Below are 20737 nucleotides of genomic sequence, written 5' to 3' on the forward strand. Positions count from 1 at the left end.
CTCCCGAACTCAAGTAGGAGGCTGAAGTGGGGCCACTGCTCTCATTTCCCTCATGTCTGTTGTATCCTATGAAATATTGGTTAGCGCCTGACCAGCTGCAGCACCCTACAGGGGAAAAATGAACCATGGAGCCATGGTCCATTGGGAATTGACTGTTTGCAGTATCAGGTGGATCTGCACATGGATATTCAGATGTTTTGCTTTATTGATGAATGACCAAGATGTGATCAGGGTAGTGTGGAAGTGACAGTGCAAGAGTGGGGAGTTGACGGGGGGGGGCAGGGGGAGGAAGGGCAGATGAGATGTATGAGGAGTGGGATAAAGCGTTCCAACTTGTTGCCAGCTGCAGAACTCCAGATCTGCTTGGGCTGCCATCTTATCGAAAGCAGGAGTTTGAGAGAGGCAGCATGCTACAGAATCAACTCACACCCCCTCTCAGGACTTGATCTGGCAGCATTCAGCTGAAGGATGAGGAAAAAGGGATGGGGAGGACTTGGGAGCACAGTGGAACCTGAACCTGCATCAGTGAGAGTGCTGCTGGGCACCCGGGTGCTCCTGCCTAGCAGTGACAGCAAGGCCAGAGAGGTGAGCACCGAGCTAAAGTTAAGTCCTGGTCACCTCAGCCAGGCCCATTCTCTTCCTATGCCCTCCCCCTTTCACACCCTGCCCTCTTTTAAGACAGCGGACATGCAGGCATGTGCTGAGTGCCAAGGGCTGGCCTGATGCTTATCTATGCCCTCTCTGCCTGCTCTGTTCACACCTGCCCTCCAGCATAACAGCTTTGCGCTCCCTGCTGCACACTGACTTGCAGGCCCCTGGATTCCTGGGATCAAGGCTTCATATTACTCCTCCTTCTTGCCCTCTGCCATGTTGGTCCTTTCAGCATGAGCACAGCAGCCTGGACGGCCTCACAATCCTGCTTACAGTGGTCCCACAAACAGGAAACTACATCATCAAAGCAGGTATTACAACCAGTCAGGAACTTGGAAGCTCCCTTCAACAGCCAAGCTCTACTGGCACACCCATGCAAAAGCATATGCTATATACATGTGTAAATTCACTGGTGCACAGGGCATGACCCCAGAATAGATCATACTGCGTTAATAAACAGTGACATATGGCACAGCACAGCTTGTGTGTGACTCTGATTTGCTACAGAACACCATACTTCCCCTAGCAGAAGACACGGTACAAGTGACCAGCAATACTAGAAGTAATTCCATGGGGCATGGCTTACCCTGCACTGACTGGAGCTCAGCTATACAGCCATGTGGTAGTAGTGTACTTGAGTGTGTCATACACAGAGAACTGTGTCTTGTGTCCATTCATCTAGAGATTCAAAGGCAGAGGACTGAAAAGGGTCTATGCGCCATGGGTAGCCCTGTCACCTCTCCTGTTCTGGTGACACTCTGGTGTCAACACCCGGCCTCCACCACAAGCTTATTTCAGCTCTGTCCCAACTGCTCTTTTTCCCAATTGTGCAATGTGAAGCCAATGGATGTTGGGTTCCCAGCACAGCTGCTGTGATCAAGGCAGTAAAGGCAAACGTGGGGGGAACCCATTCAGTCTATGGGTTCAGGGCGTGATCACGTGAGGTGAGCTGGCTCAGCTCTGGTCATTAACTACCTTCTTGGCCTTTGACAAGATGTCCGACAGAGCAGAGATCCGCTGTTTGTCCTGGATGCGGTAGGCCTGGAACTGAACGGCAAGGAAAGAGGAGGAGTTAGTTGGAAGGCCCACTCTGATCACGAAATGCTGCCGATCAGAGGCATTTCTCAGCCCCAGAGAGCTGTGTGTGGCTCTAGAGCAGTGGTTCCGAAACTTGTTCCGCTGCTTGTGCAGGGAAAGCCCCTGGCGGGCCGGGCCGGTTTGTTTACCTGCCGCGTCCGCAGGTTCGGCCGATCGCGGCTCCCAGTGGCTGCGGTTCACTGCTCCAGGCCAATGGGAGCTGCTGGAAGCGGCGGCCAGTATGTCCCTCAGCCCGCGCCGCTTCCAGCAGCTCCCATTGGCCTGGAGCAGTGAACCGCGGCCACTGGGAGATGTGATTGACCGAACCTGCGGACGCGGCAGGTAAACAAACCGGCCCGGCCCGCCAGGGGCTTCCCCTGCACAAGCAGCGGAACAAGTTTCGGAACCACTGCTCTAGAGCCATAGGTTAAGTGCTAGCATTCTAGCACCATGCTGACCTATTTGGATATTTTGGAGGAATCCTACCTCCTAGCCATACGACAGTGTGGGCATGGCAAAGAGCTTCAGCAATCTCCAGCTGGTGGAAGTTTCTCTGAGGACCACAGTCAGCTAGCACAGATTAGAGCATCTCCTAACCCACTCTATCTTGCACCGAGGGCAGAGAATCAGGGAGCTGTAACCAGCTTTCTTCTCCCCTTGGCAGCCTTCCCCCACCCACTGGGTTCAGTTTATACTACAGACAGCTGAGAATCCAGGCCACCAACTGTTCTGGCACTCTGATGGGATCCTTGAGCATGATTCTGAATTACCTTACTAAGCAGCACATCAAAGTAGGCTGTGTCCCAGTAGGCTCCAGCCTGAGCTGGGAGCTGCAGCCAGGTCTTGATGCCATTGTCTAGCCACTGGTGATGTTCTGCCCTGCTTGGGTGAAATGGCACTTGAGGAAATGCTCTGGTGAGCTGGCAAACCCCTCTACTCTGTGGTACAAAGCACTCGGGTCTAGATCCTCTCCTTGTATGATGATGCTGCCCATAGGAGCCAGCTGAGGTCACTAAATTAGGGTGAACTGCAAACAGAACAGGGCAGACAAACCACAAACGCTGGTGGATATTCCAATACTTAGATTTACCAAGCCAGCACAAAACAACTTCTATATTACCTCACTGGTTACTCAGAAGTCCAAACAATGCAGTTCCCTTAAAGTACCCAGCCTCAGGCCTCCATCCAGACACACATCAGATATGATGATGATTACTGAAAATCTTATCTCATCATATAAAAGAAAAGGTTCTCCTGATCCCAAAGGACCAAGCCCCAGACCCAGGTCAAATGATAACTTAGATCTTACCCAGAATACATGCTTATAGCCAATTCTTATTAACTAAGCTAAAATTTATTAAAAAAGAAAAGAGAGAGAGAGTGTTGGTTAAAAGATCAATATACATACAGACTTGAATTCAATTCTTGAGGTTCAGATACACAGCAGAGATGAGCTTGTAGTTGCCAAAAGTCCTTTTAGATATAGTCCATAGGTTATAGTCCAATGTCCATATTCAGGGTGACGCCACTCAGTGGCTGGGGATCTCAATCCTTATGGCTTAAGGTTTCCCCTCTTGAAACCCAAAGCAGATCTGAGATGAAGAAGGATCATCTCCCAGGGTTTTTATACATTTCCTGCAGCCTTTTGGCCTGAGAAAACAATAGGCTGAACTTTCCTTCTCCTAAACATCATGGCAATTAGCATAGGGTAATTTATCCATTAAACAGTTCAGATACAGGTTACCACAACCTTCAAAGAGACATATAGCCAATAATACTATTTCACTCAAGTATCTTCCTAAATATTACTATTCCTTTTTTGATCTTTGAATCAAAGCTATAGCAATAGACAAGACTTGTTTGCTTATATCACAAGACCTGAGCAAACATCTACCCTTTTACCTCTAACAATATAGGCTTGCATTTCAAAGCTCTATTCATTTACATATCTTCCTAACCAGTCTCTAAAGTTTGGCCATGGGTCAGGTCAGTCTGTGAGTTAATTAACTCTTTCTGGCCCTGTCACCTTTCAATGAGATATTATATTACACTCATAACGTCACACTTTGGAAAAGATTTTCTTCTGGATACAGGAAGTGGGGGAGATTTTTGGTTGCTAAGCAACAAAGCAGGATCACCAGGAGCTGATAGACTGACCCTTCCAGGTCCTCCCAGTCCTCAGGGGAAGGGAACAGCTCAGTGGCCCACAGCAGCACCATCTAGAGGAAACCAAAAAGATTTATTCAGAGAGGGAGTATACAGAATATGCAAACTATCAGGGGTTATACAGCTATGGCTGGGATGTTCAAAGCTGCCAAAGGGATTTAGGCACCATTAACGTTAATGGGAATTGAGCATCCAAATCCCTCGGCAATGTTGAAACTTCTACCCGTTATTTATGTTTGTAACTGTGGTAGCTAAATGCTTAATGAGGACATTTAAATGTGGACAGACTTTAGTTTGCATCCCATTGACTTGTTCTGTCTCCCAGAGCTGCGGACTCCAGCAGACATCAGCACATCAGGGACACTCGGTTCATATTCTGAAGACTTTCTTCAAATTAATAAGTATCTTAATTTTTGTCTAATGAAAGCTTAATTCAAATTATTCAGCAACTTGAAAATAATCGGCACTTCTGCGGCAATTTACATGGAGGCATCATCACGTTGAAACTATCAGCAAGGCCAGGGCACAATTCCATACCAGCCATCACTGGCATGTTACTCCTCTACTAACACTCTTGTGTCTGTAATTTGCATAGCATAGCCCTATCGCCATGCTGGGATACTGAGAAACAGAGCACTGGTCACAATGGCTAGTACCTTCCAATACCATGCTATAACATGAAGCATACACAAGTCATAAAGGTTAGCACTGCCCAAAGTGGGCACCACAAACTGCTGTGGAGTGGTGTATTAACTGGGTTCAAATCTGAAGGACAAATTCCTCAACACCATCTGCGGTTCTGGAGGACAGAACATGTCCCAACCATGAAAGGAAGCACATCCAAGAGCATGGTGCCTCATAATACCTTAGCTGAGGTCCTGTGAGATGGAACATGTCCAAATTATTAAAGATGGTACTGCCACTAGCACAACATCCTCAGCATCAGGCTGCAATGTTAGCAGCTGGTGCATGCTCAGGCTGTGAAAAACAAATTCAGCAGCTCAATCTTCCCTTTCCTAGGGTGTTGAAAGATGAAGTTTGTCCAAAGCATGACGCATGACCCTCCAGCTGTGTGCGAGCTCCTAATGGCATGTTGGGACTTGGTAGAAAAAGCAACATCTCAAGTTGTAGTAGGATTCTCTTGTACCAAATCAGTAGCCACAAAGAAGTGACACTGCAGTTGCTGGCTGAGCCCAACATGTGTAACCCCCATCTATAGAGCCTTGGCTATTTAGCTCATCTCGTGCTCTTAGCTCTGGAGGTCCCTGGTTCCATTCCCCAAGCATCACTAGGGCTGAACATTTGTCACAGTATTTTTTAACAAAAATCCCAGAGCAGTCACGGTAACTGTAGTAAAAGGCCTGGGTTGCTACACTTCCAATGCCTGCTTCCTGACTTTTTTTAAAAGCAAACTCTCCTCACTGCCCCACCAACGGGGCCCTGACCACCACTGCAGCACCATCTGCCCCGGTACTGCAACCCTAATCCTGGCCCACTATGGAGGGGAGTCCCTGGGGGGATGGAGGCTGGAGAGTGAGCCTGGCCTGCACTCCCCCAGCACTGAGCCCACCCTGCACTTCCCCAGCAGTGGCGGCTCCTGCGGTTCCTGTGTTCCATGTGGCTGGGCATGGTGTTGTGACCTGGTGTGTGGGGTCACAGTGTTGCTCAGGTTTGCCCCCCCCCAATCATTATGGAGGGTCAGGTGGGCCAAAGCTGAGCAGCGCTGCAACCAGATGCACCAGGTTGCAACACCTGGAGCGGCTGCAGGAACAACTGTTGTGGGATGAGTCATAGACATGGAGAAAAGTCACAGACGAACAGGAAAATCACACTCTCTGTGACAGTTTCCCAGCCATGACAAATGTGCAGCCCTAGCCATCACACATGGAGCACCGGGAATAGAACACAAGATCTTCAGGGCTGGAAACACAGGCCCCTGTCACATGAGCAGAACAAGAATTACTATTAGCTTTAGTAGTATTAAGGCTTATGTACCCTCTCTGGCTCATGGGTACAAGAAAGTGAGGTATTCTGATACACCTAACCAGGCCTGGCATTCTGTTCAGCATAAGACAATGGTACAAATACACACCTAGCTATATTATTCCCATCCTGTTAGGTTCATATGCCAAGGTTAACTGAATGTTTATTTCAGTAAAGATGTGTAAAGTGCACAGTTCTCATAGAGTCAAAGTGACTCAGGTCGGAATACGGTGCCATACACCAGAATACGAGCTATTCACAGTTACAAGTACAGTGTCCCTAGCTGGTCTCTCAGGAAAACATACCTTCAAGTGATTAAATGTGAGCCCTCCTTTCCTGCCCTCTTCTTTCCAGTCCTCACTGTTGACCTGGTCCAGTAGCTGAAGGCTGTCCAAATGGTGGCCCTTCAGCGTGCCCACAATATGGAGCAGTTTCATGACAGGGCGATTGGTGGAGTACCTGGCGAGAGAAATTTATAGGCTGCAGCTGAACAGGTCATTGCCTTTTCAGGGCTTTTCTAGAGTTGGTATGGATTGAATCAACATTAATATGAGCAGGTTTGCCCTTTCTCCTGGATCCTTCCAAGCAAGGGGAAGATGCCAGGGAGCATTGGAGGCCAAGGAAGTCTATAGCACCATGGCACCCTCTATTAAGGTTCCTCCTCAGATCAGGTCACTATGTGAATTGTTGTGCTCATCCCTGTGCTTGTTTATATTTTGGTGTCCCTAAAATGGATTTTGGAGGGCATCTTTCTGAAATAAAAAAAGTGCATAAAAAAGTGCCTTCCTTTCAGAAGCAGGCCATCAGCCCTGTGAACGTCACTTTGGTCCTGCTAATAGGGTAGTAGGCCTATTGGAAATTGTCTTCTTTGACCCCACCCTCTTTGGCAGAGGTGAGTCAATTTCTGGCAAGTTTCATCCTTTAGTTGTTCATCTCTAATTTGCTGAAGTGAGCTGGCTGATGCTGGAATTGCTGCCAGAACAAGTTCAATGTAGACTTAAACCAAAGTGGCCTGACCTGAAGGAATTTGAAAACTGAATGCCGAAACAGAAATTCAGCAGCAATACAACTTCAATGTTCAGCACAGAACAAAAGCACTGCCTGAACTGAGCCCAGGGAACAAAGTGTAGATAACAGCTCCTCGCTTTTGGAACTGTTCAAAACTCAGCAGGAACTCCCAGATCCTCCCAAGTGGAGACTCCAAAAGGACTTCTCCAGAGCAATTGGGTTCATTCTCAGTGTTCCCCAGCACAACAAAGAGAGGCTCTCGAACTTGCAGGTACTCTGTCAGGAATTGAGCCCTCTCCACAGGGAATGCTACACGGGAACTCAGCCGAAGTGAGAACAAGGTTTGGAAGGCTGATGAGAATCCCTCAAAGATGTGATCTATAGAATAATGTTCAGGGCTATTTAAATGGAATGGATAAGGGGACATACCTGTGTAAATAGTATTAAGGATTTACGTTTACTTTGGATTGCGGTGTGAGTACACACATTGGTTTATAAGTTAAGTTTTAATCTTTTATCATAAAGGGAGATGTGGAGTGGCTATAGCGTTCCTGGTCTTCCACAGTTACCAGAGAGGACCAGGATTGGCTGCAACAGGAAGCTTAATAAACCTGAGTTCTTCCTGGTTCAGGGAGGTCTCCAGTTGCTGCTTAAAGCATGGCTCTTTGTGTTTCTCCTCACACTGCAGAACCATCCAGAACTGGGAGGCCCAGCCTTGCCCAGTGCTTCATTTGTAAAGAGGTGCTGGAGCTCAAGCAAAACAAAATGGCATCCTCTGCACAGCGTGACCTCTCACACACTGTACGTGCAAGGTCACGCCTTGCATGCAAGTATAGAATTGCATGCCTTACTAAAGGCCACTGACAGAAGAAGTGCCAAGGCTGTACCCTGGCATGAAAAGAGGTGCTGGGGCTGAGCCCTGGCAAGCCCCAGCTCAAATTAAATTCTGGCCATGACAAAACTCTAGCCAGAGGATGATCCCACTGTGATGGGTTCGGTCACAGAGATCCCTTTGGGACTCTCACCTGACGTGGTAAAGTTACCTCTGAGCCCGTTTTCCCTGCCAGCTTGGGACTCCAGAACTCTTTCTTGTTGAGACAGACACACTAGCCTGCTGCAACACAGACCCAGTCTGGTCCATGCCCCCAAAACTGCAGACTTAACTGAAAACAGCTTAGCAGATTCCCTGCCTCCAGCACCCAGATACCCAGCTCCCAATGGTATCCAAACCCCAAATAAATCCATTTTACTCTGTATAAAGCTTATGCGGGGTAAATTCATAAATTGTCCGCCCTCTATAACACTGATAGAGAGATATGCACAGCTGTTTGCTCCCCCAGGTACTAATCACTTACTCTGGTTTAAAAACAAAAGTGATTTTATTAAGTATGAAAAGTGGGATTCAAGTAATAACAGACAGAACAAAGTAAGTCACAAAGCAAAATAAAACAAAACACGCAACTCTAAGCCTAATACATTAAGAAACTGATTATAGGTAATATCTCACCCTCAGAGATGGTCCAATAAGCTTCTTTCACAGACTAGACTCCTTCCTAGTCTGGGCCCAATCCTTTCCCCTGATACAGTCCTTGTTAGTTCCAGCAGACATCCTAGGTGTTAACTAGGGGTTTTCTTATGACTGGCCACCCCTTTCTCCTGCTCCACCCCCTTTTATAGCTTTGGCACAAGGCGTGAATCTTTTGTCTCTCTGGGTCCCAACCCCTACTTCTAAATGGAAAAGTACCAGATTTAAGATGGATTCCAGCATCATGTGACATGATCACATGTCCTGTGAGACCCCAGCCTCCATTCTTCCTGGGCTGGTCCACACATACACAGGAAGGTTTGCAAGTAAACAGAACCATTTACAGTTCATTGATTCTGAAGCGCACTTAATGGCTTCCACTTAATATGTTTACATTATTAATACAAGTTTGTATCTTATTCTCCTAACTCCAGACATAGAAATAATACATGCAGACAAATAGGATGAACACACTCAGTAGATTATAAGCTTTGTAATGATACCTTACAAGAGACCTTTTTCATAAAGCATATTCCAGTTACATCATATTCACATTTATAAGCATATTTACATAAAGCATATGGAGTGCAATGTCACACCCACCCTCTCAGAGGGGAGGCAGTCTGATGGCTTTGTGGCACCAAACTTTTTGCCTACCCCTCTGTGGAGTCTGAGACCTCACCTCTCAAAAGGGCACTGGGGCTAAGAGTGGGCTGGTGGTGGATCTCCAATATCCCCGTCCGAGAGGTGGGTTCCTGTGGTTGGCAGCAGGGGAGACAGAGCAGGATGAGTAGCCCAAAGAGAGATCCTCGCTGACAGCTCAGTAACAGCGCTCCCAGCTGGGGAGCTGACAATGGCCACCAGGAGAGGATCCCCCCTGGAGATGTTCAATGTATTTATTGTTTTTAATGTACAAACTCCTCCTGGCTGTTGTGTCTCCCAAAACATCTCCCCAAGACTTAAAAACCTCTATGGCCTGCAGGAGGTGAAGGGCGCCCGGAGGTGCAGAGAGCAGCACATGGTCCCTGGCAATGGAGCAAGCCTGAAGACCTTTCATCCTCCTCCTCTTCTGAACCACCCATAGGCCCAGCCGGGCTGGTGTGGGAATAGGTCCTAGGGGAATAAGGCACCTTTGCTCAGCAGGGCTAGAGACTTGGGCCCTTGCCTTTATCCAGTAATGTATTAATAAGAGATCTGTAACAGACACACCAGATTTAGCCCTGCCTCTCCAGGAACGGAACTGGTTCGATTCCTCTTTCACACAGGACAGTCACACCTTGTACGTCCCTAGATTAGGAACATAGCAACACAGATTTAAAAATAGTGCTCGGTTCTGTTTTCAAATGAGCACCATCTGTGAAGCCAATGCTCTTCATGAATTCTTACCAGCCAGAGCTTTCCCAGGCAGAAAAAGCTGGTGGATCCAGCCCACTGAGGCAACAGAATCTGCCCTGTGCTCCAGGGTGAAGCTAGTAGTGATCATGACAACTCCATAGAAGAACCCAGGAGTGGCCAGCATGGCATGACAACTGAACTCAGCAGTAGATCTTGTGGTTCACAATGTGTTACATTGGGACTGAACTCCATTGCAGGGTCCTCATTTTATTAGGACTTTTCTTCCTAGTGAAAGGCTGAATTTTATTTAGAGCTGATTGAAATTTTTCAAATTTTGAAGATAACATTTTCAAATTTTGATGAAAATTTTAACTGAAACTTCAAATTTGGATGGAAAACAGCAAACAAATTCATCAAAATTTACAGAATCAAGAAGTTCCTTCCATTTTTCAGAGTGGTAGCTGTGTTAGTCTGTATCAGCAAAAACAATGAGGAGTACCTGTGGCACCTTAGAGACTAAAAAAAATATTTGGGCATAAACTTTCGTGGGCTAAAGCCCACTTCATCAGATGCACGGAGTGGAATATACAGTAGGAAGGAGGTTGACAGACAGCCCCCCAACCTGAAGCAAATACTCACCAGCAACTACACACCACACAACAAAAACACTAACCCAGGAAGCTATCCCTGCAACAAACCCCGTTGCCAACTCTGTCCACATATCTATTCAAAGACACCATCATAGGACCTAACCACATCAGCCACACCATCAGGGACTCGTTCACCTGCACATTTACCAATGTGATATATGCCATCATGTGCCAGCAATGCCCCTCTGCCATGTACATTAGCCAAACTGGACAGTCTCTACGCAAAAGAATAAATGGACACAAATCAGACATCAAGAATTATAACATTCAAAAACCAGTAGGAGAACACTTCAATCTCCCTGGACACTCAATAACAGACTTAAAAGTGGCAATTCTTCAACAAAAAAACTTCAAAAACAGACTCCAGTGAGAAACTGCAGAACTGGAATTAATTTGCAAACTAGACACCATCAAATTAGGCCTGAATAAAGACCGGGAGTGGATGGGTCACTACAAAAACTAAAAACTAATTTCCCCATGCTAATTTCCGCCTACTGTTACTCACACCTTCTTGTCAACTGTTTGAAATGGGCCACCCTGATTACCACTACAAAAATGATTTTTCCTCCTGTTGATAATAGCCCACTTTAATTGAATTATCTCATTAGAACTGACCCCGCCCCCTTGGTACAGCAAAGGGAGGGATAGCTCAGTGGTTTGAGCATTGGCCTGCTAAACCCAGGGTTGTGAATTCAATCCTTGAGGGGGCCACTTAGGGATCTGGGGCAAAATCAGTATTTGGTCCTGCTAGTGAAGGCAGGGGGCTGGACTCAATTACCTTTCAAGGTCCCTTCCAGTTCTAGGAGATAGGATATCTCCATTAATTTAACTCCCATCTTTTCATGTACTGTGTATATATATCTTCCTACTGTATTTTCCACTCCATGCATCTGATGAAGTGTGTTTTAGCCCACAAAAGCTTATGCCCAAATAAATTTGTTAGTCTCTAAGGTTCCACAAGTACTCCTCGTTGTTTCTCCATTTTTCACTAGCTCTTTTAAATTCTACAGAACTATACTCCATTGCTTAAGACTGCATCCCCACTAAGAGTCTGTATGGCAGACATACCCTCTGTCTCGCTCCCAGTAAGGTTTCAGGAATGGGTGCGGATGACAGGAGCATAGCTTGGTGTTTACTTCCAGCGATTGTAACTGCTGGGGATGAAGTCAGCCCACTGTGTTACTTTTTGCAGGCTGCCTTCTGAAAAACCTCCTTCTCTGCGTCTGCTGTGGAGTTTCAGAGCACCCTGCTTTCTCTGCACCACAGGGATAATGTTGAGCCTGATTATTTTCCAGCCACTGGACACCAGCAGGGACAGCTGCAGACCTTCTTCCTTTAGGCTCTCAGCGCTGAGGTCACCTGGGCAAGGGCAGAAGTTGCTTTTAGAAAACAATAGTCAGAGATCTCCCCATCCTCATCTCTCTCCCCGCATCTTTAAGCCTTGTTTGTCTTGGAGACAAGTCCCAGTTCAGCTGAGCAGGACCCTCAGACTGGTAGCTCTTACCCTGTTCTTTAAAATAGAACCGCCTTTCCTGGATGGATGCCTAGCAGCAGTGCATCATCCAGTCATCCAGTCTCCACTGCATACCAGGAAGACTGTCTGGGAGAGAATGAGAATTCCCCTTGTTTCAGCATCTATGGGCAAGGGCAACATACCATGGCAATGGCTGCTGCTGGAGTGTGATCAATGGATGAAATTAAGAAAAAGTTTTGAAATGAAGAACCTGGCATCTCTGCTTGGATACCTGTGAGTTCATTCTTCCCCCTCCAGACGTCATACAGCGGCTGCTTGGTTTGTTAGTTAAAAGGACCCAAAACTGATAAGCAGGTCAACATTTCCTAGATACTTATCACTGGGGCAGAGCAGGAGATAGGGCCTGTAGCACTGAGGTGGTCTTTGCTCCACACACTCCCTTTCTGTATCTGTCCCCCCATTTGGCAGACCAAGAGGCCAGGTTTGAATGCTCCCCTTTCCGAACAATGGGCTGTGATTGGGCAGAAGAACAAGGACGTAATGCTGGTGATGGGGTCAGAGAGGCAGGAGCAATCAGAGTGATCAAGAGTACAGTTGGGAGATGGACATAGCTGTCATGCTGCCTGCATGACTCAAGAGCATGAGTACCAACCTCTCTGTGCAAACTGTTAGGAACCAGGGCACAAACCCCAAATTGATGGTGAGTTCTATGCTTAGATTTCACCAACCAAATATCAATTGTGAGCTCCCCAGGCACTATAACACTTAACATGGAGCGACAGACAGTTCCCCTGGGTATGCTGATCTGTTTAGCCACCCAGGTGAGCATACATTTGTGATACCTGGTCATTTACACCAAGAATCACAGCAATATTCAGAGTACTCCCAGTCCCAAAGGACCAGTCACTTACCCCAGATCAGTTGCGCCTTATATCTCACACCAAAGACAACACTTATAGCCTAGCCTATAATAAACTACATAAAGATTTATTAAATATGAAAAGGAAACAAGAAAGTTATTTACAAGGTTAAAGCGGGTAAACAATAGACACACAAATGAGTTACAATCTTACATTTCAAAAGGTAATAGAAGCTTCTTTAACCAGCAAGCTCTATACGTCCTTTAGAGCTAACCCAGGCTAAGCAGCTGGGAATCTCTTGCTTATCCCTAAAAATATCTTGCCCCTCACAGTCCAAGCAGCATAGAAATAATCAGTCTCTTCTTGATAGGGGTTTTATTCTCTTCTTCCCACATACTTTCAGTTACAAAGCTCAGCTGATGGGAAGAGTCATCTTCACGGGGAGGATGCACAATAACAAGAAAAGTCTTTTGTCCTCTTGTTGGTGGTACATACGGAAATTCCAGTTGCAACATCCCACAATGGTCTATCTGGTATTGATGGACCTTCCTTTTGGGATGGGTGTAACACCTTCTGTTGGGAACAACCCTTTACACTAATTAATGTCGCTCTCCTGTCTGGTGATTTACACAGTCACAGAGGCTCACGATACAACCGCTCAAATATAACCTTACACCAGGGATCGGCAATCTTTGGCATGGTTTTCCGCTCCAGGCCAATGGGGGCTGCGGGAAGCGGCGGCCAGCACATCCCTCGGCCCACGCCGCTTCCTGCAACCCCCATTGGCTTGGGACGGCGAACCGCGGCCAGTGGGAGCCGCGATCGGCCAAACCTGCGGACGCCACAAGTAAACAAACGGGCCCGGCCCGCCAGGGTGCTTACCCTGGTGAGCTGTGTGCCAAAGGTTGCCAATCCCTGCCTTACACTATGGGATACAGATGTGATAAGTAAGATTAATGCACACAACAGCTCACCAGCATTCCATAAAGTCTAAACTCTAAACACATTCTTAGCATTCTAGCCCCTGTTTTTTAACCATACTAACTCCCAGGTGAGCCAGACTGATTCCAGCTCAGTATTTGTCAGTGTTCGAGTGAGGCAAGGGGATCTTGGCATGAGCTGGCACCTGACAGAAATGTGTGTTGAGGGAAACACGGAGAAGGATGCTTAGCTAGACAGATCGGTGGGTGTTTGGTGAGTCAGATGGTCGGACAGACAAATGGTTGTTTGGGGGTGTGTAGAAGAGTGACTCACTGGCTGGCATCCCCTTGTGGCTGGGCACAAGATAGCAGTCCCTCCTCCTCTAACACCCCTGCCATCAGCAGTTTCGGCCTTGCAGCAGTCTGCCTCATCATATGACTTGGCCCTCTGACCAGTTAACATTCAATCCCACCCCTTCGAGGGTAACAGAGTTCCATGAACAACTGTCCAGTGACCTTATGCCAGGTTCTCTGCCCCAGCCAGGCTTGCCACCTCTTAGGTACAACCAACTGGGACATCTGAACCATTTCATCCGTGTCCGCTACCTCAACAAAGGGGCAATCCTGGGAAAACCTGGACAGGTGGCAACCCTAGCCCCAACTCTGGGCCCAGTTCTCCTTACACCCCTTTTCTCCAGGGCTTCCAACAGTCCTTACCCCCTTGAATCAGGTGGGTTTTCATAGCCCCTTCCTCAGTGGCTGGTAGGGGAACCTGGGCCCTCCCTCTTCTCTACGGTACGGTCCTGGGTGCTGGTGGTAAGCAGCTATGCTTTAACTGCCTTCCTGGACCACTTTCTGCCTCAGCCTGCCTCTAGGCCCTTTCCCCAGCCCCTGCCTAGGCTCACCCTCTTCAGACTCTTTGCCTCTTCCCAGACCCTGCATAGTTCCTTCTGGCTCTTGTATCAAGCGATGCCCCCCCAGCACCTTCTCCCTGCAGGCCCAGCTCCCCTTAGGTTCTTTGTGTGTTCCTGGCTCCTTCCTCACAAGCTGACCTTCTCAGGCTGACTCCAGGAGGTCTTACCCTTTTGTCCAGGTTCACCACAGGAGCTTGCTCCATCCCTGAGGCTTCTAAGTGTCTCTCCTGGCCTTTCCCACGATGTGCTCCCAAGGCCCACTCTGCCCCCAGGCTTCCTGCCTCTAGTTCTCCCTGGCTGCTGTGTGCTCCTCCCTTTCTGAAGGCCTAGCAGGACCCAAGAGATTGTGTCTGTCCTTCAACAACACAAGGAGGAAGTGGGATTCTTTATTTAAACCAGATGCAAAACTACAGTGGAACAACTGTTTTCTTGCAGCACAGCTATGTAGGAACCTCCAGTCCTGAGACAGGATTGCATTTCCGCCACTGTCCTCTAGTCTTCAGCCCTGATTGCATTACCTCCCCTATGTTACTGCACAACATCACCTCCAGCAATGAGAATCCCATTACCCTACTCTATGCCAGAATGACATTAAAAACTCCCCGCACGGAGACACAACTGCATTACTATTTCACAGGTCATCCAGGATTACCTAAAACCCGATAACAGCAATCTTGAGAGTCTGATTCAGCATCTGGAACCACTATCTTGAGTTCTTTCCTTGCATGACAAAGATACAATCAAAGAAAATGATCCAGATGGGCAATTCCAGGGAAGAGCAGGTTCAACTGCCAAGGGGAGGTTGTTGGCGAAATGCACTTGGTTAACGCTTAGCACAAGCCACATGTAGTGAGGTTCAAACCAAGCCCTCTGGCATGACCACATGCTGAAGAGGCTCTAGCCCTGGAGTTGGCTGAGGATGACTAATGATGCCTGTGATGGATATAATGAGAATATGATGCTGAGCTGTTTTCTTTGAAAAATAAATCCTTATAAGGAAGAGGCAGTGGACGTCACCAAAGAGGGATTTGCGTCCTGGTGACTTTGCTGTTGTTGTTACAGCCGAACCAGGCCCATGTCATCATTGCACACTAAATGCACTGCAGGAAGCTTATATCGCTGGTGATCTCCACTGTAAACACTTCCTTCTCCCTCTCTACTGCTTGCATTTCAAAAGGCAATGTGCTGACATGCTGCCAAGACTGACTCCCACCTCTCAGGTGCTAGCTGCCACCAGCCATTCACATTGCATGTGTCATACCCAAGAAGATGGACTTGTTGCTCAAGTTAGCACTGGATCAAACAGAGAGGTGAACTGTAGCCTGACAGTCATTCTCCTTTTAAGGAAAGACTGGAGTTGATGTTGATCTCACAAACTTATGTAATCACCCTGTTTTCAGCCCAGCCCTGCCAGGGATGGGGGTAGCCTGGAACAAGTGTCCTGCTTAGCTGAGCTTGTAGTAAGCCCACTTTGAACTGGTCCCACTCATAGATCTATTTCACAGAACAGAGAGGTCAGCAATGCCTCACTAGCCTATGATTGACTTCAACACGGTCACTTCTTTATCATACCACTAGCAGTGATGTTTTTAATTCAGAGAGCAAGACCTGAGACCAGGACAATGTCCACAGTTTAACAGTAATCTGATCATTGAGAAGCCTTTTATTAGGACATCCTTAGTTACAGTGGGGAAACCCTGGCCCCTTTCAAGTCAGAGGCAAAACTCCCATTGACTTTACTGGTGTCAATATTTCACCCAGCAACTTTATTTCAATGTGGTACTGAATTGTAGTCAAATGGCATATCTAGCCCTTTCTGCCTGAAGAATCCCAAAGCACTCTAGACTATAGCCACTCCATGGGGCTTTCTCACCTACCACTGAAATGCAACCACCTCTAGAGTGAAACACTGAAGATATCCTGTGCCAGCAGCATTTCACAACACGAAGAAATTTACCTCTCTAGGTGAAACCTAGGGGTTTGGTTTGTTTGTTTGTTTTCCCCACTCTGCAGAGTATGTAACTAACTAATTCAAAGTTTGGACAGACATTGGGATCCAAAGTTGGCAACCTCTTGTTTATGTCTCCATCAATGGGCCACTCTGTCCTCAGTGGACCAATCAGTGCATCTTGGGATGAGAGGAGAACTGAGTTTCTCTGTTATTTCTCTGGCTTGTGCTTCACTGATAGATTACAGTTCTGACTGAATAGCTTCTCCCTTTCCTGGCATAGGTGGGAGTTCAGAATCCAGCCTTTCAGTTTATGTTCATTTTGGGGTAACAACCATCACTTCTATATAGTTTATTGACCCGTTATCAATCTGAAACCTATCAAAGACCTTTCTTGTCATATCACATATAATATGGTCTGAATAACCTGATGTGTCTTTTCCAACTTGTTCCATCTTCTTCCTCTCCCCTTCTCCTCTTCCCATTACCTCCACCTCTCAGCCTCTCTCTGTGCCTCTTCTCGTTTCCTTTTTTGTCTCTCGCCATCTGCATCTCTGTCCCCTTCCCCCCTTCTGGGCCAGGAGCAGAGAGGTAGCAGGCCTCTAGTCAAACCACAGAACTCCCTGCAATCCCTCTGCCCCCCGGCCCACACCGCCGTGGATGCAGTTGGCATACAGACCTGGCTTGATGAGGAACTGGTGCCTGCATTGGACAATGGCAGCGACAATTAGCTCTTTCAGGAGCCTGAGGACCTTGCCTGGCACTATGTGCCCCCTGCACTCAGCTCTGTCCACCATACTGAACACATCCTCTCTGGTCCAATTCTCCCAGCCAGTTCCTTCTTTGGGCACTCCTAGGTGGCAGCAGCCTGACATCTGATGTGCCCATTGGTATCTGTCTCTGACTGGCCCTGTTTACTGGAGCACTCCTGCAGCAGGAGGGCATCAGCCACAATCTACAGGGGAACCCCCACAGTTACTGCATCCTCTGAGGTGCAGAGGGCAAATTTAAAAGCTTCCAGGTTTCTTGAATAATCAGCTATAAATCTGGGGTCCATGGCAGTGACTTTCTCTAGCACAGTCAGCAGGATGTTCTCTGCCCTCTGGAAATGCTCCATCCTCTGACCTTCGCAGGACAGTATCACTCGCAGATAGCTGCGCCAATGAGAAACCTTCACAGCCATGGCTACAAAGCCAGGGCAAAGACCCTCTCCTGTCTGCAGAGCTCCTTTGGTGGTGCAAGCCACACCCTCCCCAGTAAAGCCAGGTATGCATGCAGGTGGGAGGCAGAGAGGGCTGGGAGCAGGTGCCTTGTGGGAGAAGCAGCCAGTGGAGAGACATTCTAAGACATTAATAAACCCAGTGTTTTCCTCCTACATAGCTGAAAGAGTGCCAAATCCTTCTGAACTATTCATTGCCAAGGTGGCTATCATGAACATACAGCTACGGGTAGCATAAAATCCCTCCTTTACCTGTAAGGGGTTAAGAAGCTCAAATAACCTGGTTGGCACCTGACCAAAAGAACCAATAAGGGGAGAAGATACTTTCAAATCTATGGGGGAAGGTTTTTGTTTTGTCTCTCTTTGTGTGTTCTCTCTGGGTCAGCAAGGAACCAGGGCAGGGAAAATACATCTCCTAAAGCCATACCTGAACTAAGCATCTAAGATTACAAATTGTAAGTAATAGGAAGGAAATGCGTTAGATTACACTGGTCTACAATTTTTGAGAAGTCGTCTGCTTCAGAGATAAAATGTGCTATTTATTATGTATTTTGATGTGCTGAATTCAAATATGACAATTAAAACAACTGATTGGCTACTGTTTCTAAGCTATTTAAGTTTTTACATTTTATGTCTATGTATATTGTGTAGATAGTAGAGTTTTAATCATAAATCGTAAACCTAGGTCTTTTCATGTGTTTATGGTTGCTTTACATGATAATATTTCACCTGTCCTGTTTATGTAACACTTTAAAAATCAGCAAAAGGGTTATATAAATAAAATTTATTATGAAACAAAAGGCAAAAAACTATTATGTACATAGTTTAGTCCTATTCATTGTCTACTCGGCGCTTCTTGGCTTGTCTCTTGTATTCATTAAATGGAGCATCTCTTGTCACTGTCCAGCAATAGTCTGCAAGCATTGATGAGCTCCATTTGCCCTGATAGCGTTTCTCCATTGTTGCAATGTCCTGGTGAAATCGCTCGCCGTGCTCGTCGCTCACTGCTCCGCAGTTCGGTGGAAAAAAATCTAGATGAGAGTGCAAAAAATGTATCTTTAGTGACATGTTGCAACCAAGGCTTTTGTATGCCTTGAGGAGGTTTTCCACCAACAACCTGTAGTTGTCTGCCTTGTTTCCGAGAAAATTTATTGCCACTAACTGGAAGGCTTTCCATGCTGTCTTTTCCTTGCCACGCAGTGCATGGTCAAATGCATCATCTCGAAGATGTTCACGAATCTGAGGACCAACAAAGACACCTTCCTTTATCTTAGCTTCACTTAACCTTGGAAATTTTCCACGGAAGTACTTGAAAGCTGCTTGTGTTTTGTCAATGGCCTTGACAAAGTTCTTCATCAGACCCAGCTTGATGTGTAAGGGTGGTAACAAAATCTTCCTTGATTCAACAAGTGGTGGATGCTGAACACTTTTCCTCCCAGGCTCCAATGACTGTTGGAGTGGCCAATCTTTCTTGATGTAGTGGGAATCTCTTGCACGACTATCCCATTCGCAGAGAAAACAGCAGTACTTTGTGTATCCAGTCTGCAGACCAAGCAAGAGAGCAACAACCTTCAAATCGCCACAAAGCTGCCACTGATGTTGGTCATAGTTCATGCACCTCAAAAGTTGTTTCATGTTGTCATAGGTTTCCTTCATATGGACTACATGACCAACTGGAATTGATGGCAAAACATTGCCATTATGCAGTAAAACAGCTTTAAGACTCGTCTTCGATGAATCAATGAACAGTCTCCACTCATCTGGATCGTGAACGATGTTGAGGGCTGCCATCACACCATCGATGTTGTTGCAGGCTACAAGATCACCTTCCATGAAGAAGAATGGGACAAGATCCTTTTGATGGTCACGGAACATGGAAACCCTAACATCACCTGCCAGGAGATTCTACTGCTGTAGTCTGGAGCCCAACCGCTCTGCCTTACTCTTGGGTAGTTCCAAATCCCTGACAAGGTCATTCAGTTCACCTTGTGTTATGAGGTGTGGTTCAGAGGAGGAGGATGGGAGAAAATGTGGGTCCTGTGACATTGATGGTTCAGGACCAGAAGTTTCATCCTCTTCCTCGTCTGACTCAAGTGAGAATGATTCTGGTGCATCAGGAACCGGCAGTCCTTCTCTGTGGGGTACTGGGCGTATAGCTGATGGAATGTTTGGATAATGCACAGTCCACTTTTTCTTCTTTGACACACCTTTCCCAACTGGAGGCACCATGCAGAAGTAACAATTGCTGGTATGATCTGTTGGCTCTCTCCAAATCATTGGCACTGCAAAAGGCATAGATTTCCTTTTCCTGTTCAACCACTGGCGAAGATTTGTTGCACAAGTGTTGCAGCATATGTGTGGGGCCCACCTCTTGTCCTGATCTCCAATTTTGCAGCCAAAATAAAGGTGATAGGCTTTCTTAACCATAGTGGTTATACTGCGCTTTTGTGATGCAAAAGTCACTTCACCACAAACATAGCAGAAGTTATCTGCACTGTTCACACAAGTACGAGGCATCTCTGCTCACTTTGGCTAAACAGAAATGTGTCCCTTTGCAAAATCAAACACTGACAAATAAGAGAGCACGACACTGTATGATTTCTAGAGCTGATATAGGGCAATTTGTTCGGCAGAGTGATGTAAGCTTCGTTATGATTGCATCATCCATGACTTCTAGGAATAACATGATGCAATTCATATCATGTATGATGCAATACCAGCTTCAGATTGCATCATTCATTGTTTTGCCTAAAAAGCAAGTACTGTCCAAACCCAGTCATAGATTTATTCATAGATCCAGTCAAAGATGTATTTTAGTCATTTCTGGTTTAAATTGAGATCCCTTCCCTTTATAACTCACTTATCCTCCGCCATTCCCAAGTCAAGGGTCGTATATACTGACCCAATAGCATATCTTGAAAACTAGAGCCAATCAACAATTTTAAGCATCATTTTCGTTCTCAGTGACCCAGAATTAGTAAAGTTTGACTACATTTATTTCAGAAGC

The 20737-nt window shown here is 46.7% G+C and overlaps 1 protein-coding gene across 1 annotated transcript; it reads right to left on the reverse strand.

The window, feature by feature from the left end:
- Positions 1–1605: 1605 nt before the first annotated feature.
- MAB21L4 (mab-21 like 4) lies at positions 1606–17694 on the reverse strand. Its single transcript, XM_065411306.1, is given in 8 exon segments — positions 1606–1698; positions 2499–2608; positions 2611–2700; positions 3794–3947; positions 6183–6336; positions 11532–11754; positions 17191–17391; positions 17394–17694. Coding segments are annotated over 8 exon segments (1326 nt in total).
- Positions 17695–20737: the final 3043 nt, after the last annotated feature.

Source organism: Emys orbicularis, chromosome 9, assembly GCF_028017835.1.
Source record: "Emys orbicularis isolate rEmyOrb1 chromosome 9, rEmyOrb1.hap1, whole genome shotgun sequence".
Classification (NCBI taxonomy): Eukaryota; Metazoa; Chordata; order Testudines; family Emydidae; genus Emys; species Emys orbicularis.